Here is a 23176-nt window from a genome sequence, read left to right as displayed (position 1 = left end):
ACTTTCACTCACCCAGGTAGCCCAAGGGGTACCATCATGCTTTTTTGAGGGTGCTAAACCTCTTAAGGTACTGGGAAGGGATCATCCCAAATCTAGCTATCAAAGCTAGTTTCACACATTCATAATCCTTCTTATCCTCCTCCCCCAACTCCATTACCACATCAGTTGCAACAGGGGGGAGCCTAGAGAACAACCAGGAAAGTAACTCATTTCCTGTAATGTTCTGGAGCTCATGATTATATACAAACAAACTCAACCAATCCAACACATCCAACTTAGGTTCATACATACCCACCAACTTCTTAGGCATCCGGGGTCTTTTGGGGCTGGAACTCCTAGAGGATTCGGAGAGAGAAGCACTTTCCACAGACAATTTTTTCATTTCTAGCTCATGGTTGAGCACCATTTCTCTGAGCCTTAGTTCTTGGTGCCGTTGTTCTGTTTGAGCATTAATTCTATTGATTTCTAATTCAAGCTTCATTTTTTCTAGTTCCATACATTGAGGATTAAGTGTGGGACCTGGTAAGGGTCCAGTAGGTACAGCTGGCAGGGCAGGTAGAGGCCCAGGGGAGACAACTCTAACATCTTCCACCTCCTCTTCTGCTTCTGACTCAAAGTTATCAATACTAGCATTCATATCAATATCTTTGCTGTTATCTACAGTTGCTGAACCAGCATCCATACTTTGGTTTGCTAACAACCTTTCTATTAGCTCCATTTTCTTGCCTTAAGTCAGGAGATTCTTGTGATTACAGAGAACTCTTAAACAATCAGCAGTTTTTGTAGCAAGGGACTCTTGACTATAACTTTCCATAGTTGACAGCTTTTAGAAAATACTTCTTTTAGTGCTAAGCTTTGTGGTTAGTTGCACTAAGGTATCTATAAGCACACTAAAATGTATACTCAATACAAATCCCACCGCTGTACACCAGTGTTAGGCAGAAACCTGTGCAGTTCCCTTGGGGACCACTGCAAAAGATTTAAGACTACAGGTGTTTGGCAGTAAACCCACTTGGTAGCAGTCTGTACCACACAGATTCACTTGGTAGCTGTGGGTGAGCAGTCAGACTTCCCTCAAGAAGAGTGAGGCAGTATATAGAGTATACACAACAGGTACAGAGACACAGTAGCACAAGCAAACACTGACCAGAGCTTTGGTGTAGAAGTATATAATTATTTATTTAAAGACACACTTGTAATGTACACTAGCAAAAAGAGGTGAGTAAATTCAGCACACAGTCACTATCATATATATACAACCCTAGTTACTTATTAGACAAGTCTTAGTGAGAAACACCACCTATTTTCAGACAGAGGTGAGCGCTTAACATAAGATGGCACTCTAATAAATTATAAAAAAGGGAGGGAAAAAGGCAGAGTTATGGAAGCACACAAGTTTCAATACTTTTACAAGAACCACAGTAAGGCAGGATAGGCAGAGTTCTACTGGAGAGCAAGGAAGTCAATTGCAAGGCCCACTCTTGGAGAGAGCACGCAGAAGGGGTCCAGGTTCACACAGTGGGGTTATGCCCAAAGAGTCTTGTAGATAGTTCACACAAAAAGGATGAAATTAAAGTCAGGAAAAGTTAGCTAGGTTGTCCCAGGCTAGCCCAGGTTAGAAAGTTGAGGCTTTACTGTCACCCCGAACTATCTGTCGCAAGGGAAGCCTGGCGGGACACAGTACCTTAAGTGTGAAGGAAGCTCCAGCGGGGGCAGTTGTTCCTGGCAGCGGGTGCAAGTCGGTGTTTCGTCCAGAGGAAGAGGAGGTCTCGCCGTGGAGGAAAGATGAAGGTCGTTGCACTGCCAGGGAAGAAACCAGCTGCGGAGTTCTTCGGTTAAAAGGTACTACCCTTCTCTTCACGGTAGTGGTAAACCGTGGTATTCCGGTTGCCGGGGTGCTTGGCACGGGTAAGGCGGCCACGAGATGCTCCAGGAAGGTGAAAAGAAGGCAAAACTGGTTATCCCCACCAGTCAAAGGAAGAAGACTCTCCGGACTGGAGATCTCCTCTGTCGTCGGGAAAAGTGGTGAGACGGTTCAGCAGGGCTCCACTGGTGGCGTCGTCGTTGCAGGTCGGCTCAGCTTCTCCCTCCTCGGATTCTTAGGTCCTGTGGCGACTTCTAAAGTTCCAGTCCCCAAAGCCCTGCTTTTATGCAGCAAACCCCCATTCATTCAGCCTAGCTGTCAATCAAACATGCTAAGTGGTGAGCCGGCCGGCTCACCACTTGGGCCAATCACACAAGAGTGCGACTTGAGTTACCAAGGTAACTCAGTCCAGGGTGCCTAAACCCCCTCCCACACCCCCTGTGGTACCCAGACAGAGTGGCACCACTTTTGGAGGCTTCTGTGGAGAAGCCCGCCAAAAAGTGGAACGAAGGGCTCGACTTGGGTTGGAGTCACAGAAGAGAACACAAACGCCATTTTAGAATCGAGTTCTGGCAAAAAATACCAACCGGTGAATTAATATTAAATAAATAAACCGGCAGTATGTTCGAGGCTATAAGAATTAAATAATTAAAGTTGGTAGCCTCGAACAATGGGAAAATCCCATAGAGATATATTTGCGGTCGAATATAAAAAGTAGTATCCACTGCCACCAGCCAAAACTCGATCAGGGGGTACGGAGACGTGCCTCCCCTAATAACAGACCCCGGGGCAATCGAATTGCCCCGACCAGTACTTCCACAATATGATGGTTTGTACTGGTTTATGTTCGTAATTTGGGACTAGTAAAGCCAATGGTGACTTTACATGCCCTGGGAGACAGTAGTCAGTCCCAGGGTATGGAGTCTATGTTGGGGGGTTGCTACGACACCCCTGGGCTACGGCACGGAGGGTGCTGTGTAACCCACATCAAAAACACATGAGACCCTATGGAGTAAAAGACCCCATAGCCCATAAAACACATGGTAAGATAAAGGAACACCTCAAATCATGTCTAAGAGTGGGAGTAAAAGAGTCTCACTCTTAGCAGGAGAAAAAATTAAACCCCAAAAATCCAGCAAAGCTGCTGGGGGACTCACTAGGTTTGGGAAATTAGCCTTTACAGAGAATTCTCCCTAACACAGCCTGAATTTTCTTGGTTCGTTTCCAGAGCCAGTATTGTGTGGGCTGGGTGTCAGGGTTCTCCACCGCTCTGTCGGCAATCTTTTTCCTGTCTTGACAGGGGCGTGTTCTTACGGACAGCCCTGAAGTGGTCATCGCCACCACATGCTGCACATTTTTGTCCCAGTGCAGGGCATGCACCTTTGTGAGGATATTCATAACCGCACTTGAAGCACATGGAATCGCCATGCCTAGAGGCATTGTTGGTTGACAGGGTAAGCTAGTTTAAGCTTGTTCACAATCTCCACCTCTGTCTGCTGCGATTTTATGGAAACTCCGTCATGCTATCCATTTGTCGGTCAGTGGCGAATTCCATGCAGCCAAGGCGAGCATTTCCCCGAGTGATCTTTGCTTTTGTTTCAGTTTCTTTCACAATGCCTGAGATTCCTCCCCGCTATCATCTTTGAGTGTAGAGCTTCATTGTTGGAGTACCTGTGGAACTCACAATGTTTGATCTTAATGCACAGTCTCATGACAAAGTATTCAAGGGGCACACCCTTTACACACGACAGGCCATAAATGCCAGCCTCAAGAGCACAGCTCTGACGTGCAGCTCAGATGCACTCAGGCGGCTCCCTGGACCACAGAGAGGACCGCACTCAGCGCGGACTGCAGGGCTGCAGTGTGGGTTCTTACCGAACGTTGCCCGTGTCGGGTTCTGAATTGGCGTCTCACTGGAGGACCGCTATGTCACATCAAAGAGACGTAGGACTCAGGGTAGTGTAATTAGTTAACGTTATTCAACGGACTGTGCCCCAACTCCCCATGTCCCGGAACCCCCTCCCTAAACCTGCGTCACTTCCCCCCTCACCATAACCCTGCCCTTAGCCGGACACTGGTGAAAAGCTGTAGTCCAAGCAAGTGTGACGTTTTGTGAAGTTGGCGCCCATGTCACGTGTGAGGGGCAGCCTGCGGCACAGAGAGGGGAAGGGAGTTGGGTGGATGAGGAGTTAGTTACAGTAAGGAACATGCTTGAATAAAGACGTGTGTTGTAACCCACCATTTGTGTCCGCTCCTCATGGCTCATCATTTATACTGCATGCGCAGTGTGGGTAATCATTGTCGGTGAGTGACCTGTCCTGAAGGTCATTAAAGTGGCAACGAGCAGGTTGACCCATGCATGTCTGACGTTTTGCAAATTAAGGAGCAGGTGCGGCCATCGGCACCAGCAAGTGGCGTTCGGTGGGCGGGCAGCCCGAAAATCTGAATGGAGTGAAGGAAAGAGCTGTTGAGGCGATCCGGACACAGCAGCAGGTGACGCACGCAATTGTCGGTGTGAGCGCGAGGCCTGAGCCACCTAAAGCTTGTGTTTTCTTTCATCACACGTGCGTGTGATTTCAAATACACGCGGAAGGCTCCGCGGCCATCATAACTTTGCTGCTCTCATCATGGCCAACCACAGAAGGCCAATAAAACACTCCATGTTCAATGCACAGCAAGCAGTTCCACATTGATACTGCTTGTAGGGAACACTAGGCAACGCCCAGCCGGCGTTTTCACTTGCCAGTGCACTTGGACAAAAGACATTCAGTGAAACATGGAAACATGAAAGGCACGAATTGAGCAGTCGTGACCACCATGACACTCTGTCGCAAAACATTGCATCCCCATCAGCGAAGGGCCACATTACTCGTCCCCACTGCCAGCCACAGATCCAACACGTCAGAAGAGGAGGAGCTGATAGTGCCGTTTACTCCACCGGCAGTTCTGCCCCGAGGCTGCATGACAATTTGATCACAAAACTACCCACTCAAATCTCGACCTATCGGAAACCAGCAGTTTGGGTCCCAGGTGGAGAAGATGGATGAGGGATTTTGAGGTCTACATTAACGCCATTGGACTTCTAGAAGAAGAAACAAAATATAGCCTACTAACCCTGTCCACAGGCCCAATATGCGAGATATCATGGACGATCTGCCGACTGGAACCACGGACACCTACACCAACCTCAAGACAGCTCTCACTGATTACTTCACATCCCACACCAACATGTACTATGAATGGCACGAGTTCCACACGACAAAGCAACAGAAAGGAGAGTCAATAGACTCATACGTCATGCGCTTACGCATTCGACTCAGGTACTGCAACTACTCGATAGATGAAGTGCTAAGATCCCAGATCCTTGCAGGGTGTGAATGTGCTGACTTTAGAAAGATGTTACAGAAACCTCGGTCCCTGGAAGAGATCCTAAGTCTATCAAGATCAGAGGCAGCCCTAGCTCTTCGAGTGGAGGGTCTGAGTGACATCAAGATCTTTCATGGGAAGTCGGAAAACATCCACAAACTGGAGACCGCGCAACCAAGTAAAGGCAACAGAGAACCATTCTGCTATCGATGTGGATATTAGTGTCCTCATGAAGGCACAAGCACAGCCAACGGACAACAATGCTCTGCTTGTGGGGGGACAACCATTTCAAAGCAGTGTGTCGCATCGACCGCAGTCAGGCATGGAGAGAAGGAAATGGCAGGAAACCAACACAAGGCAGGGATAGACGGATGCAGAGTCCCCGGGAACAGCAAGCCAATCCTATGAGCCTCCTTGTCGGAGGCAGAGGAACAGAAGGGATGAAGGAAAGCCACAAAAGTGAACACCAGTAGAATGGAGGTTGAATGGAGGTTGAACAGTACCTGGTGGAACAGTAACAGATGGATAGCAGATTCAGCGCATCGTCGGACGAAGACTCGAGAAAAAAAGAAAACCCTCGAGAAGAACCACAAAAAAGATGCTACATCTACGCACTGGGGAAACCTGACGGCTAAAGAACAAAGTCCAATACTGCTCCTCCAAGTAAATGACATGGCGGCTCAATTCCTAGTAGACACAGGAGCTACAGTAAATGTCATAAGCGAAGAGGGTTACAACAATCTCCTGCATGCTCCACGCTTACGTCCAGCAGAGGTAAACATCTACCAAAATGGCTCGAAAAGTGCACTACCCTGCAAAGAATACTTCATGACACAGTGCAGATATAAGACACAGACAAAAAGGATACCCATGCATGTACTGGAGGCCGCAACTGACAGCGGGTGCATTCTAAGCTTTAAAGCCGCTATAGATATGGGCCTCAAACATGTACTGTACAGAATATGGCTCACAAATTCTTGGATCCATCAGCCAAAATAGAGCAACTGTTCCCAAGGCTGTACAAAGGTCTGGGAAAACTAAAGGATTGCCAGATCAATGTGCACATAGACCCACAGATACCGCCACCGGCCCAACATTACCGTGGCATTCCAGTGAACATACAACAACAGGTTGAGGAAGAGCTACACAAATTACTGGATGCAGACATCATAGAGCCTGCAGTAGTTCCTACTCCGTGGGTGTCACCAATACTCCCAGTGCCCAAAAAGGACTCACAGGACATTAGAATATGTATAGATATGCGTTGGTCGAATTAAGCCATACTGAGAGAGCATCATCAAGCTCCACGGATCACCGACATGGTCCATTGGCTGAATGGTGCCTCCTTGTTTTTAAAACTGGGCCTTTACAAAGGATATCATCAACTAGAACTGAGCAAGGAGTCCAGATACATAACTACATTTTTCACGCATCTAGGGCTCTATAGATACAAACGCCTCAGCTTTGGAGTCTCGTCGTCCGCCGAAATCTATCAGACGTAAATACATAATGTCATAAAGCATATCCCCAACAGTTTAAATTACAGTGATGACATTATAGTGTTTGGACAAGATCAAGAACAACACGACAACACCCTTGTGACAGTGTGCATGGCACTTGAGGAAGCTCACCTTAGGCTAAATAGAGAAAAATGTGAATTCAGGAAGCACACTCTTCCAGGAAGCACACATACTCTCGGCACAGGGGATGACGCCTGATACGTAGAAAGTGACCGCCCGCGATGTAGAAAGTGACCAACCTCACCGAAGCGGACCCACCAGCAAATTTCTCAGACCTACGATCCCTTTTAGGACTCGCTAGCTAATGTACCCAGTACTTCCAGGATTTCGCATCCGTAAGTGAGCCCGAATACCTTGACAAAACAGCAAGTGACGTTTGAGTGGATCGGCGCACGCATGTCAACAGGCGTTTGAGAAGATTCGACAACACATAGTGGATGCAAAAAACATAGCGTACTTCAACACTGCGAGGGAGTTGGAACTGGTTGTGGAAGCCAGTCCTGTTGGGTTGGGCGCCATCTTGACGCAAGTTGATCCCAGGGACAGCGGGAGGCATCATATTGTTTCGTATGCAAGCATACTTGCAGGATTAAAAAGAAGGACTGGTCATAGTGTGGGCCTGTGAAAATTGTTATCTATTCCTTTATGGGAAACCCTTCACATTGGTCACCGACCACCAAGCCCTATATTTAATTTATGGGAACCCTCAAGCAAAAATGCAAACCCAGAATTGTGTGGTGGGCTTTGAGACTGCCGGACTACAGTTTCTGCATTATTCTTTGTCCGTGGAAGGATGACAACCACGCTGATTTCCTATAAAGATATCCAAGAAAGAGCCCCATGCCTACACCCTCCATTGCAGATCAGTATATACATTACATCGTACATGCAGCCACGCCAAAGGGAGTTGACCTGGCAAACATTGCACAGGAAAGGGAAAACGACCAGGCTATGCAAATCATCTTTAGATGCATTGAGTCCAGTTGATGGAAGTAGGCCAAGCAGGCGGGCAGCTCCACCAATCCAGACATTCAACAAGATCTCAGTAGTTTGGTGGTGGTCAGGGAGGAACTGGCTAGGTTAGAAGAAGGGCTGTTACTGAAAGGAACCAAAATAGTCATTCCCTGGACACTACAAAGGAAGATTTTGGAGCTTGCACATGAGGGACACCGCAGGATTGTGTCCACCAAGAGGATGCTACGGCAGTATGTATGGTTTCCCCAGCTTGATCTGCAGGTGGATCTGCTTCTCCGACAATGTCCCACGTGTGCAGTCATCAATCCACACACACGACCTGAGCCATTGAGCATGACAGACCTTCCAGAGAAGGCATGGGACCAGATAGCAGTTGACTTCTTTGGGCCCCATATTTTTGGCAATGGACGAATACTCTTGATTCCCACATCTACAATTGGTGCCCTCCACCTCTGCTTGCCATACCATACCGGCCCTGGACAGGATGTACGCTGCATATGGGATACCGAAAGTAGTCAAAGCTGATAATAGACCCCCTTTCACAGGGCAAGATTTAAAGACATTTGCAGAATACATGGGCCTCACCTACAGACGAATCACCCCGTTATGGCCTCAGGCCAATGGAACGGTAGAACGCTTTATAAGCAACATCAAGAGATATGTGCAAATCGCACGCCTGACAGGAGAGCCTGTTAAGAAGATCCTATATCAGTTACTGCATGATTATCACAGCCCTCCCCCACAGTACCACTGGAAAAGCACCGTCTGAAGTGATGTTTGGGCAGAACATACGCACTAGAATTCCACGTCATGGCCCCAGGAGAGAGAGATATATGGAAGACCTTGAGAGGAGCGAGCGGCACATGACAGCCACGGAAGTCATTGACAGCGAGCTGCTGTGGTTACGAAAGCTTGTGAGAATGACCTGGAGGTAAAACATGTCGTGACAGTGTGCCAGACCTGCAAACACACTGCCGCTTTCACCCGAGTGAAAGGGTCTCTCGTCACTGAAGAAGGCCAAAGGAGAGAGGTGACCAGGAATTCCTCGCAATTCAAGAAGATGTCTGGGGTTATCATGGCAAGATCTCCAGCAGAGGACTCTGAATTATGTATTTGTTGAACCTGCCTTGAAGATGGAAGAAATGCATCGCCACTGGTCTCTGCACTAATGCAATGAAAATAAAAGACGAAAACCACTTAAAGAAGCATGAAAATATTGTTATTTCTTGCGGTTTTTCCCTGCCTGCCTGATTATGTTTAGCATGCAGTAGTACTCACTGCACCTCAGGTGCCCCCAGGACTTTGGGGTTGACACACTGGGGTGAATTATTTCTGATGGGGAGTTTCTGACATTCAAATTAAATGTACTGTCCTAACTGAAAGACTTTCCTCTAGAAAAAAAAGGTCATCACTACTGAACAATACTGTGCCATCTATCACTCTTGATGATTTATTGTTGCCCACAATCCTGGCAGTGTCTTGACGTGTTCAACCAAACTCAGAGGCCAACGCATTCAATATCAGTACCTGAGTGGGTCTATGCAATCAGTCACTTCGTTCCAAATGTGCGCTATACTTGCAGGTAAAAGCTAATGTCTGGAGCCTTTTGAAGGCTGTTGTGACCTGTGGCCCCCTGATCCCCTCTTCTTGCCTGTACCCACACATCCCCTTGGCTCAATCTGCTAAAAAATAAAAAGACAAGAAAAAACGAACTACCTATATGCACACCAGGGCCCTCCTCTTGGTGCCCATCTCTGATCCCACATGCCACCAACCATCCATTCGGTTGGCCATGTTGGAAATAGTTTTTATTTTAGGGCACAAATGAGTTGCAGGTTCCCTTAGCACCCGAGACGGTAGCCCCAGTGCATTAATGGTGATAAATCCTGCACTTCTCAAACATCCCAGATCCCCCATGAATTGGCTGGAGGTCAGTTATCAGCCAGTGCAGCCTGCTTGCACAGGGTATATCACCTCATTAAGGCATCAAAGGATACCTTCTCTCCCACAGACATATGGAACAGTAAGTGAGCAGGACTAGAATGCTCATTGTGGCCGCCCTCCTCAGGAAGCTGGCGAAGGCAGAAGGAAAGATCTCACAGAAACCCCAGGATAACATTTCTACTGAAGAAGCACAAGGCTGACATGCAGATCACGCAACATATGCAAAAGCATGCCTAGCGGGCTAATTCAAATCACTTGTTCTAATAATCTTCTCTATTGAGGGGACAAGAGCATTCAAACCACACACACTAAAACTACGATTGCCAATCTCACAGGATTTTAAACTGCACTGCGTTGCTGTTATGGCCTTACAAGCTGGAGACTATGCCCTCATCTACTAGTCCTGTAGCCTTACTCCTGACAAAGGCATGTTTTGTATGTATAGTTATATTTATACAAGAAGGAATTTGAGTAAATCAAACAGGGCCAATGTTTGGTCAGCTTGACAATTATTCAGGTATGGAATATAGTGCTGCCTTGTATGTGTAATATGTGTCTAAGTGCATAACAGCAAGGTATCTTGCATTGATTACCGAGCATGCTCGACTTCCTGTCCCTAATCAAGCAGTGGTCTGCAGAACATTTGAGTGGAACATGAAAGAAAGGCATGTGTCCAGAACTTACCTGCGGGATGACGCAAATGAGAAGTGAGCCGGGGTGCTTGGAGAGAAATTCCGAGGACTGTCAAGGGGGCTGCTACCTAGAAACAGAAAGAGAGAGTCCGTTTTGTGACGCTGGAAAGTATGGATGATGGTAAATGAATGCCACACTCAGGGTCGACTGGGAACAGATCTGCATTTTGTAAAGTTTGTGTCCCAGAAGTCGGTCCAATCTTTATCTCCCATTCCCCCTCCCTCCCTCTCCGTCTCCCTCCCCATAACCCAGACCCACAGGGGAATTTATTAATGAAGGACACACTGCTCATAAGAATAAGCAGTCCTTAAAAGCATGTCTCTTTTTGCTAAATTATTATAGATCCCGTGGGTCTGTGTTTTGTGCACATACATGCGCAGCGTAAAGTATTTTAAAACATCTGGTTGGCCACACACAAGAGCTGCGACCTTATACATACCGTTCTCAGTGTAGACATGCTATAGTGTCTTTCCTTGATGAATTACGCACAGTACTATATTGTTTATTGACAATTTGGTAATAAACAATATTTGCTCGATATGATGGTTGCTTGATTCCAACCAGCTTATCGGTTAATTGTTAAAAATGTTGATGCTGTGCCCCTTAATCTCCCCCATATAAATTGAAAGAAACCTAGAAACAGAGCAGTTTAATCACAGCATTAGCTCTAATGATCTTAACCCATAAACCAACCCTGTTTCACACTCGTGATGTTCTTCGCAATGTCAGGGTGGTATCCTAGCATGTTCCTGAGCGCTAGAAGAGACACGTGTGCTCTGTTGCTCTTATCCTTATCGGACCCACTGTCGCAGTACTATTTGTCTCCTGCTGCTGGTGGGTTGAAGACCGAAAGCCCTAAAAACATCCTACATCAAACCAATCCTCAAAAAACCGACACTCGACCCAGTCCTCCCCCAGAACTACCAGCCTATCTCCAATACACGTTTCATCGCCAAAGTCATGGTCCGCGCGGCACACAAACAGCTTGGCCATTTTGACGAAGCCAACAACCTCCTATACCCTGCACAATCAGGTTTCAAACCACTAAGGGGAACAGAATCTTCCCTAGTCTCCATCTAGGATGACCTAAAAAGAACATCCGACGCAGAAGGCTGCGCTGTTCTCATCCTGCTGGACCTCTCTGGAGCCTTTGATATCATCAATCACACCATCTTACTAGACAGGCTACAATCACTAGGAATCAGAAGCACAGCCCTCTCATGGATCTCCTCCTTAAGCTCATACCGATCACAAATCATGCACCGCCACCAGTTCACATCCACATCACAACCAGTAAGTAAAGGTGTCGCACAAAGAGCATTCCTATCACCCCTAATCTTCAACTTCTACCTAAAGCACCTTCTCGCGTCATGCCTCTTGGATATTACTGGATGACTACCAACCACCTCATCCTCAACCATGGGAAAACTGAAATCCTAGTTTGCGGGAAAACAGCCCACCTCCCCCAACCAATCCCGTGGCCCAAACCACGAGTACAAGCACCGGCAATCTCTAACGTGGTAAAAAACCTTGGGTGCACATTGGACTTGGACTTATCCGTCACCCAACACATCACTATCGTATCCAAAACCTGCTTCTTCCATCTACGGATTCTCAGGTGTATTTTCCCTTACCTCACCTATCCCCACCATTTTTCGGCCATCAACTCCATCATCCTGTCCCGCCTAGACTACGCAAACTGCCTCTACCTAGGAGCCCCGGCATCTCAACTAAGGAAACTCCCAAAACGCAGCAGCTCATTAACCTACCCGGCAGAAAGCACATCAGCCCTAGAGTCTCCATTGGCTCCCGATAGGGCGACGCACTACCTTTAAAGCCATGTGCATCACCCACCGTGCCATCCACAACACCAGACTGGAATTCTTCGGAGACAAAATTGTTCCCTACCAACCCTCTAAGAATCTCAGATCTCAAAACAGCATTTCGCCTAGTGATCCCATCTCACAACTCCACCAGGCTGGGCAGCTCCTCCTTCTCCGTCCAAGCGCCAATCATCTGGTACTCCCTACTACTACACATTGCCAACACTGAAAACCACCTGAAATTCAGAAAAGCCCTATAATCCTTGTCTTTCCCAATGTTCCCCTGAACTCTTGTACCGCGAGACGACACTGCTGAAACCAACATCCCTTTCACCAATTATATATAACACAGTGGCCGGCAGCTTTCGCAGGGGTTCACCTAACACACTATCACCCCATGCACAACAACATTCCCACCTGACAAATACACCAGTGAAGCCAGCAGCCTTCGCTGTGGCACACAGCAATAAACACACCCATGCTCACAGCCCCTCAGACCCTTGCACTAGAGAGACCATGTATAACGGGACAACGCCTTCCGCACTGGACAAAGATCGCCGAACAACTCCAAAGACTACGGTACTTATAACCTTGAAGACTACGCTATGTATACCTTAAACTACATCTGTGGACACAAGCTGCAGGCACGGCCAAGCATCCATGCACCGTAGAATGCAGCTACGACTATGCTTTCCGGTTTAGCAGCACATATAGCCATCCACACTGAAACACCTGACGTATCTCAACACCTCTGCCACTAGCATATGGCAACTACCAACAAAAAGAAATTCAATGTAGCTGGCTACACATCGACTCTCTTCAACAATAGAACTCTATTGCAACCACCAACAGCGCCCACCCACATGCCTGGTCTCTTTCTGGGCTGCTTAGTCGAGCCTAGCCAGCCACCCACCCAAGTCCTAGACCGGCAAAAATGCACACATGTAATCTAAACTTCTTAGAACTTTCCAGCACTTAGACTATGGTCACTGAGGACATTCCAACCAAAAAAAGTGCATTGAGGCCATACAAATGGGGAAAGAGCGCTTTATAAATAACCAAATACAATACAGTACAACATTGAGGAGCTCTGGCATATCCAAGTGCCCTATAACACGTTTTGAAGATCATATGCAATGTGCCAATAGGCAGTCAATGGCCACAGGGACACTGAATCATCCACCTACCTGGTTTTGGAGAGGTTTTGCTTCTGTAACATACCTAGCATCCTGATCAGTGTTTGCCTGTTTGACTGCATGAACCTGAATAGAGTGATGTTCTGCAGAATCAGGAAGTTGTGGGTTGATCCACGGAAGCAGACATAGTGTGTGATGCAGAGATGGCATTGCAGGCCATCTATCCATTGATGGTGTGTTGATATTTTCAGTTCCTCAACAGAAGCTCCCATGCATTGAGCGGAAGGGGTATTGCAAGAAATCCCATGCCCCCAGCACATTAGGAAAATCAGCAAGGGGCCTGGCTGAGCACCACATAGAATGTTGTACAGGACATTACATGGTGCAGTCCAGTGGTAGGTGTGAATGTCCCAATAGTGCAAAAGTGTAGGACTGCAAGCATGTAGAGGGAGTATAGTATTGTTAATGAGGATGTCAGTTTCTATGTCAATAAAATGGATTATGGAGGTGGGTCTTTATGGTTTTTCTGTCCAGCCTGTATATGATGCGCTGCTGCTCTGTCAAAGACCAACCTCATCTGCTGCACATACCTGCCAACGAGGCTAGCTCAATTTATGTTGCCCCCTGGAGTAGGCTCTGGCCTGGCCTTTCATACCCTTTTTCAAGTGGTTGCGTGAACCTTGTTTTGCCGCACCTTAGAGCCACTGGCTTCCACTGTTACGTATTGCTTTTATTAACAAAATAGAACAAGTTCCCAAATGTGGGAACTCCCGTCCTATGCACTCTATGGGTGGCTCTGTGAGGAGTCCTTATATATTTGATTATTTGTTAGGTAATTGATTCAATAGTTTGATTTGTACTAAACTGTAGGTAATTTGCTTGGTGACATATATGAATACATATATCAAAACATATTGACACAGTTAGGTATATTTAGAAAAAATCCATAGGTTTATTAGAAGCCCAGAGCCACCCATAGAGTGCAGAGGACGGGAGTTCCCACATTTGAGAACTTGTTCTATTTTGTACATTTTTGCAACCCATATACCAGGGTTGTTATTCACCTCCTTCGCACCTTAAAAGCAGTAATTCTTAGGATACATCTTTAAATAGACTCTGCCTCTGAAGCCTTTGAAAAATCCTTTTTACTAAACCAGAGAGCAGAGGTCTAAGTAACCAAGGTAAACCTACTCCAACACAAAACCGTCAAGTCTTCAAATTAAAACCCCCGGATAAGACGCGGCAGGCCCTACGGAGTCTAGAGAGGTCGCGAGAGGATTCTTGTAACCCAATTGACCTAATGAACATGAGTACATACACGGTCGAGGAATCAGAATCAGAACCAGAAACTCGGCAAGCGCCGAATCAAAAAAGAAAAAAACCTGAAAATCGCGACAACAGAGAAGCGGATGAACCGAAATCAAAGGCCCTGCTCCTTGATTCTCCCTCGACCTCGCCGCAAGCTTTGGAAAAAACTACTCTGTCACAGAAAAGAGCAAGTAGGAATCTGAGACAAGTGCGGGGTAAGGGACCCCATGGGAGAAATCAAGTTGAAGTCCACCCGCGAGACCCACAGCAAAGATCGTACTCTCCCGGGGAAAAAAAACCCTGGGTTCAACATGACAGAAAAAAAGGATAGGAGTCCAGTAATGGACAAACCTAAATGCCATTACAGAACCAGGGTTCAAACACCGTCGGGATCAATAGGCCGGCGGGCTGGCGGAGCCATCTGTACTAACCGCTCTCCCCCGCCTAGACAAAGGAAAATGATGACAAGAACTTTTAAATTGCAGAGAATATATGAAAGACAGGACAGTTGGACACTGAATCGTAAGGCCCTACTTAAACTGTTCCAGGAGAGTCGGTTGTCTCATATCGATGTCACAAAAGACATAAAAATCTTGGAACCGAATCCTAATGGAAGAAAAGACAGTTCGTTCCTACACATAGGATCGAATTATATTCAAGAACAAATCTGGAAAGCAAGAGACAAATTGTACAATCTTGGTTTCGTCCTGTCAAATGCGGTGGAGAGTAAAACATCGTCTTTGTCCACGCAGGAGCGGGATTACTCTCGATCTAGACAGCAGGAACCTGTTCGAGGTTCTAGGCCTCACAAGATTCCTACCGGGGAACAAGCTCTCAGTAAGTATGTTGAAAACCGGTCCCGGCGAGAATCTAATATTTTGAACACTCGACGGGTTGTGAAAAGGAGATTGAGTTCGGAGAGGGGTCTCTCACCAGCAGCACACTCGACACGTAATATACCTCACAGAACCTTTCAACGTGTGGAACAAATAGATGAGACAATGAAGCAGGGTAGAAGCTTATCTGGAAAAATTGACCCTGTTGTGGAGGGAACGAGATACAGCATGGACTCCCCGAAACCCCTAGTCAGTAGGCAGTAGCCACCAGAGGGTCCTTTCAAGGTTTCCTTCAGGAAGGCATCGGTTCCTATGGAACCACAGGAGGTGTCGCTGAAACTGGGTTTGTGGAATACCAGAGGATTCGCACACTTAACTGTTACATCAGACGTCAATTTTGGGAGTTTCGACGCCCTATGTTTGCAGGAAACATGGCTAATCGAGCCTCCCACGCTGGACGGTTTCCAAATGGCACACTCACCTGCCCATAGAAGTGAGAGGGGCAGACCGAGATCCGGCCTTGAGAGTGGGCTCAGGTTTATCATTGTCAAAGACACTTTTGGCTTCGGAATTTATCCTGGCGACGCTCTTGGAGTGGGAAAGCACAGAAGGCTCCCTGGAGCTTAATCAAAGTGCAGAGATCCTTTTGATCAATGCCTACTGGAACCCAAAGCGAGTGACTAACGACTACTTCCTCGCTCAAATAGAGACTCTAATAGATGATTTTCTGATAACATCTAACTCCAGCGACGTGATCATCGCCGGAGACCTGAATATTGATCTAACCCTTCACTCTAAAGTGTTCCAAAGTAGAAACAACAGGTGGCACAATCTTCTAAATGCAAGAGAGATGCACATCCTCAAGCAAAAGGATGTGAAGAAGCTCAAAGCGATTCCAACTTGGGAGAGAGCGGACCAAGCGGCAATAATAGATTACATCCAGGTTTCGAGGAGCCTACTGCCGCTGCTCACATCCTTTATAATCACCAGGACGCAGCATAGTGACCACAACTAGCTTACCTTCTCGTGGCATTCAAGGAGAAGAGAGGCGGTTTTCGACGCTCAGAACCTGGCAGTAAATCAGAGTGGGATAAGGCTGAGATTGTCAGAAGTAGCTATTGCCAATATAACTACTCAATACAAGGCACGTAAGTTGGTTGACCACCTATGCCCGGCAAGTCGGATCAAATACTCGCCCCTTCTGACAGTATACCAACGGAAAAAAGGAGTGTTGAAACAGGGAAACAAGGCCCCACTCCATACATATAATGAACAGCTAGTAGCCCGAAGAAAGGGGGTCAGAAAATTGCAACGGGGGGGCCGCAAAAACAATGTCCTTAAGTAAGAAGGCTGAAGCTACTACGTCAGTAAAAACTTATAAAGCCTGGCTGAAGTCAACAAAAGCAAAGAGGACCCAGGCAGACGCGGAAAATATGCTGCGCGCTATCAGTGGCCATAAGGCACGCGACTTCTGGTCACTAATTAAGGGCAATTCTAATTCAGTGAACCAGGCACTGCAAAATTCGATTGGTGAAAAAACATGGTTATCCCACTTTGAAAATCTTTACGGAATCCTGGATAAGGAAAAAGAGAGTGGGGCCCCTAGCTCTGGGGAACAGTGGGAAATCCCTCTGGACCTATACACAATCAAAGGGAAAATAACACATCTCAATGGATCCAGAGCGGCAGGCCCTGACGGAATAACCAATTTTGACATAAAAAACAAATTGGAATTCTGGGCACTCTTCATCAAGGAGGTTTTCTCAAACTGTGTTAGACTTTCGACCATTCCCTCATCATGAAAAAAAGCGATTCTGGTTCCCATTTTTAAAAAGGGAGCTAAAGATAACCCTGCACATTACCGCCCTATCGCTTTACTTGATTCCATAGGAAAACTTTTCGGTGCCTTAATCTTGGATAATTTTAGTAATTGGATCTCTGTGACTGGCCTGTCGGATCCTTTCCAGGCGGGTTTCGTGAAAAACGTCGGAACTATGGTTAACATCTTGGCGGTGAGCACACTTAAAGCTAAAGTGTTCGAGGGCAGCCCGAAGATCTACATGGCATTTATCGACCTGGTGCAGGCTTTCGATCGGGTAGACAGGCAACGCCTCTGGGCAAAACTAAAACTTCACGCCTGTCCCCCAAGGATATTGGAGACCATAAAGGCCTTGTACACGGAAACCACAATATGTGTCCGGTTGAACAACCAAGGCCTTTTATCTTCCTGGATAAAGACGGTAAGAGGGGTAAAGCAGGGGTGCCCCTTAGCCCCCGCCCTGTACAACGCATACACGGCCGATTTCAAAGAGTATGAAGCTAGAGTCCGGATGTTCCCCCCAACACTGGGATCAAGCAAAATCTCACGCCTATTATACGCGGACGATATAATACTCTTTAACGTAACCCCGATCGGCCTCCAGAGGCAGATAAATAACCTCGACTCCTATTTGAAGGAAAACAACCTTTTGATGAACTTGGAAAAGACTAAGATCATGACTTTGGGCGGAAATGAAAGGAAGTCGGAGAAATTCACATGGGCTGTAAACAACACCAAAATCGAACTGGTGGATAGCTTCAAATACCTGGGCGTTATTATCAACAAGAACAGCAAGGAAACAGTGATGCAAGAGACCATCATGTCCAAAGCGAGATTGCTCATTTCACAATCTCGGGCAATATTGAAAAAATATGGAAAATTCACTATGGCGCCAGTGGTGACTTTCAACAAGTCTAAAGTGATCCCAACGCTCACTTACGGGGCAGAAGTTTTACCGAACCTCCCAACATCATTTTGGTCAAAACTGGAAGGATTTTATTGGAGAAAGGTTCTTAACCTTCCTGACTCGCTACCAATGGTGCTAATAAGAAGGGAACTCTCTCTACAATCTTTGACCTCCATTGTGACCCGTAACAAAGCTATGCTATTTCGAAAGTCTTTACTTCCAAGCTCCCCACTGATTATGCAAGAAATCCAACAAGAAATTCAGTCGGGATCATGCAAAATGCTAATAAAATGGGCGGCAAAGATCGATTCAATCCTAGAGGGCGCTGGAAGCTCTAAAGACGAACTAATTCACAACCCTTTGAAGGTCAAATTGCACCTACTACAGCAAGATTGGATTGATACTTTGGAACAAGCAGCCGCATCAAAACTGTTCACAGATCTGCCTCCACAGTTGACTAAAGTGAACGAACTTAAGCCTTACTTGTTAATGGGCCCGGATCCCATTCTCAGGGTGAACTTCTTAAGAATCCGCCTGAACATTCTCCACACAAGGGAAGTCCTATTCCGAAGAAAATTGGTATCGGATAAATCCTGCAGATTCTGCAGAAAGTTAGAGATGGCAGAAACCATAAGGCACCTCCTGCTAAACTGCTTAGGAGTCACGGGCCCCCGCCTGAGACATCTGGGGCACCTGTTCAAAAATCTACATGTCTATGATGACGAGGAATGGTGGTGTCGGCTTTTAAGTGGGGAGAAGACTACTTGGGTGATTGCGGTGGTGGGCTTCTTCCGAGAGATCGAACTGCTTACCTGACGGTAGTTACGAGCGAGTAGGATCGCTAGCTGGGCGTCCTCACCTTAACTTTTCCTAGGGGGACGCTGACTCTGACTCTGATTTTGAATTTGAAATAGAAATCGAAAAAGAATTGATCTGACGGAGTCTTTTGGGGAATTTTTGAGATGTTTGGGGTTCTGGACAAAGAATGATTTTGCGGGGAATCCGGACCAGTTAATGTGGGGATTTCTCTTCGTTTTTTTTTTCTTCCCCTCTTCAACTTTGTAAAAATTGTTGTATACAATTAAATCAAATAAAAAAAAAAAAATCCTTTTTACAGATTGAGGTCTATGTTTAATCCTTACCAGATTCAATGGGAAGTGTTGGTTGTATGCAAGATTTATGGGCACGCAAGGAAGTATGTATGTCGAGTTCGAAGAAGGAGAAAGCCCCTCAGATAAAACGCATCACAACTGTGAAGAACCAGTGTTAATTTTGGATGACAAAGCTGAAGTAACGGCAGAAGGAAGCACACATGATGAATTACTTCAGCACTGTGGTTAGCTCCCATTGCAGTAATTCGCAAACACAATGGTAAATTAAGAGCAGGAATTGATGTAAGATAATTTTGTATTTCCTCTACCTGTAATGCATCAGAAGCTTAGTATGATACAGGGTCCACAGCTCTTTAGCACACCTGCTTTATCAGATGTTTACCTCCAGTTTTCACTCCACACATTTTCTAAACATCTTACATAGTTATAGTCAGACAAGGAGAACTTTTTGACATACATCAGCACCAAGGATGTTCCAATGCTTTACTCGAACAATAATTAACGATAGAGAGTGAATTGTTATATTCCAAGATGATATTTTAATTGATGGAGCTAACATCCAAGAACAAAACTGTAGGTTGGATAAGAATTTGGCCAAGTTGGAGGAAAAGGGTCTGGTAATAGAAGTGAAAAACGTATATTTGCAGGTATTGGATAGCGAGGTACTGGGTCACATGATCAGCAAGAAAAGAGTACAACCGATACTGTCTGTGAAAGAGTTCTCTGCTCCAGGGAGCAAAGATCAAATTAAGGTCATTCCTAGGGCTGAGTACTACAGTTGGCATGTAGAAGGAATTTACTATATAATATATCCATTAAGGAATTTGTTGAAAAAGAGTTGACACTTTGAATGAAATATTGTGTTTGAAGCAACATTCAGAGAATGAAGGAAAGCATATCTTCAACAATGCATTAACTGGGTTTGAAAATGGAACAGACTTCATAATTACAGTGGTTCAGTAGACGCCAGAAACAGAGGTCCAAGCGGTATTATCTCAGTTGCAGGAAGGAAGAGAGAACATCTTATCTTTCAGACCAGGATCCATTAGGGAGACACAGTTGAGATAATCATTCCTAGAAAGAGTTTTACATCTTGTTGGGCAAAGAGGTAGTTTGGGGGCTGTGAAAATTTGCTCAGGACCAACCACAAACCTACGCTAGAGGTGCTTTTCATGGAGAGAGAGGCGTGTACATGTGCAAGGACAATACCCATCGTTACAAGAACATGTTTTAAGACCAAACTATTTCCCGTTGTGACAAATGTGAAAGTATAATCGATGGGCTTAAGTAAAAAAAACTCAAGCAAGACATTAATTTAGAAGGTTTTAAGTTGGCAGGGATACCTCTCGTCTTTGTGGTTAGTCTTCAGTGGTTCTTCCTGCAAGTGCCTTTGTTTTTAAAACCTTAAGGAGTAGAAGACTTCAGCAGTTATTTCTGGCCATTGCCTGTCTCTTTCCCAATAGGCAGCATTTCCAGAAAATATGTTCTTTATCCATTTGCTCTGGGTATTAATATGCATTGTCACAGGATCTGTGTATCAGGTGGTGAATACTTTATCGGTTCACTATGGGCTTTGATATTTGTTTTCCCAGCATGCAACATCAGTGCAGACAGTAGACATTTCATCAATCCAGTGTGGGCTTTGATTCTCACTTCTCAACATGTAGTGTCTCAGGTAGGAAATATTTTGACCGTTCACTCTGTACTTTGAAACTAGTGAATACCTTATCAATCTGATATGGGTTTTGGGACTCACTTTCACAGCATGCAATGTCTTAGGCAATCAATCCTTTGTCTCACACACAGGAACATAAAAAAAGGTGCTAAAGAATGGCATGAAAGTCTTATGCTTGTCTTAACACCTTTTTCCACATCCTGTTTGCAATTTCTGGAGGCTGAGGGGGGCAGAGAACCTCCTCCAAATATTACTTAGGTTTACGCCAGCATGGCGTATTCATGTTGGTGTAAAATCAATTGATTCCTTTTGACATTCACCAGCTTTTTTCACCAACAAAAAGAGGTGCATTTGACAGGAATCCGTTGTAAATGCTGTCTGACAAGCATAAATGCCAGGTGTCGTTTACTCTATTTACTCTATTTACATCGCAAAGTGCAAAAAGAAGGGGTAATGTGAATTCGTCTGCTTTTTGCCCCTATCTTTTGCACTTCGTAGTGCAAATGATGACAATTGTATGGAGTGGACCCGTTTGTATTTAACTGCAAAGGTAATGGGTCCCCTCTGTGAAAGGTGCGCATTTGATAAACATGAGCTCCACAGTGATTTGTACATTTCAAACTTTTCTTTGTCAATGTGTAACAGGATGCCATCTGATGAGAGCTGAATAGACTTAGCATTTTTTAGTTTTAATGAAAATATGATTCAGGTAATTCTGTTTCTGAAAGTGAGATCTGCTAATTAGACCCGACTTATCTAATGCTCCATGCTGAAAAGCATAACACAACCATGTACCTTGCGGTGACAGTTTACTGAAATCTCTAGCAGCTCCCTGCAGCAGTAACGGGACAGTTACAAAGTGTGCATTCCTGAACACAGCTACTGGAACTCGAAAGCTCCAAAAGACAGAAGTGGCTTTTTAACTGTATGCCCTTCTAGCCTAAAATCTCAGAATTGTGTATCCCAGCAGTCTGGTGGCAGATGATTAAAAAAAACAAAATGTAGGCTCTGTGTGATTTTAACATGGTGACTGCTGAGATGTTTATATTACTTAACTCTCAGTAATGTTCTTTCTGATGGATGTTCCTTCCAGGGATTTCCCAGCATAGCTGCCCGGTGTCAGCACAGCTCGATGCCTCCATGTGCCCTGAGCCGGACATGACATCGGAACATTGCGGCACTGTGCCCTTTGCAACCTTAGTTCCACCCTTTTCCTCTAGCAGTCTGATGCTGAGGGACAGTGGAACTGAAAAGTGTACTAGCTATCCACTAAGAGGAGCAGAACGGGAGGGCCATGAGGAATCAGTGGGGGAAACATCCATCAGAAAGAACATTACATAGAGATTAGTAATTTGTTCTTCTAATGGATTCCTTGCTACCATAGATTCCTCATCTGTGATAGACTCCCATAGCAGTACTTAGACCTGGAGGAGGGAGTAGAGCAAGGAGACCTCCTATAATTAACACGCTGGGGTACCGCTCTACCAAAACGAGCGCCCTACCCCAATTGGGATTCCAAGCAGTAATATGTTGTGAACGTGTCCAGTGAGGCCCATATAGCTGCCTGGCAAATGTCCACAACAGGGACTCCTCTCTGCAGGGCAGGGGTGGCAGTCAGTCTTCTGGTCGGATGAGCTCTGAGACCCTAAGACACATCCTTTCTGGTTATAGCGTTCCAAAATGCAGAGGATGATCCACATTGACATGTTCTGTTTGGTTACACCCCTGCCAGCACGGACACTAGCATAACTCACAAAAAACTGGACATCTTTACTTCCATCCCTTGTCCGATGAGGCGTAGTAGTTGAGGGCCCACACTGGCTCCAGCCAATGGAATGGCTTCTCTGTGTTGGAAGGATAAAGCAAAGGAAAAAAGATGGGAAGATGGATCATTTGCGAGACACAGAAATCCGAAACTAACTTCAGAAGGAAGGACCGCCTAACTCAACGTCACCTTCTGTTTGGGAAAAAAAAACAAAGAGGGAGGTTTAATAGACAGCTCCCTCAATCACCTAGCAGAAGCAATGGAAACTAGGAATATCACCTTCAGGGTGAGCACCCTTAAAGAACAAAAATGCAGGGGGCTCAAACAGATTTCCCTCCACAGGGGGTATATTGTGGAAGACTCCTTCACAGGGGTTTTGCACCTGAGGCTGCTGAGGGCATTATTGAGCATGATAAGCCTTCTCTTGGTGCAC

At 45.8% G+C, this 23176-nt stretch overlaps 1 protein-coding gene across 3 annotated transcripts in view; it reads right to left on the bottom strand.

Annotated features, from left to right (window-relative positions):
- Window positions 1-23176, bottom strand: part of MAST1 (microtubule associated serine/threonine kinase 1) — a 1484042-nt gene that overhangs the window by 827012 nt on the left and 633854 nt on the right. For all 3 annotated transcript variants that reach the window (XM_069604134.1, XM_069604135.1, XM_069604136.1), the window contains one exon: window positions 10354-10429. In XM_069604134.1, the coding sequence (XP_069460235.1) occupies window positions 10354-10429 (76 nt within the window). The remainder of the gene's footprint in view (window positions 1-10353; window positions 10430-23176) is intronic.

The sequence above is a fragment of the Ambystoma mexicanum genome, chromosome 3q, assembly GCF_040938575.1.
Source record: "Ambystoma mexicanum isolate Mex_15411 chromosome 3q, UKY_AmexF1_1, whole genome shotgun sequence".
NCBI classification, from domain to species: Eukaryota; Metazoa; Chordata; class Amphibia; order Caudata; family Ambystomatidae; genus Ambystoma; species Ambystoma mexicanum.
The sequence above is the reverse complement of the archived record's forward strand: the minus strand, read 5'-3'. Positions and strand labels throughout refer to the sequence as shown.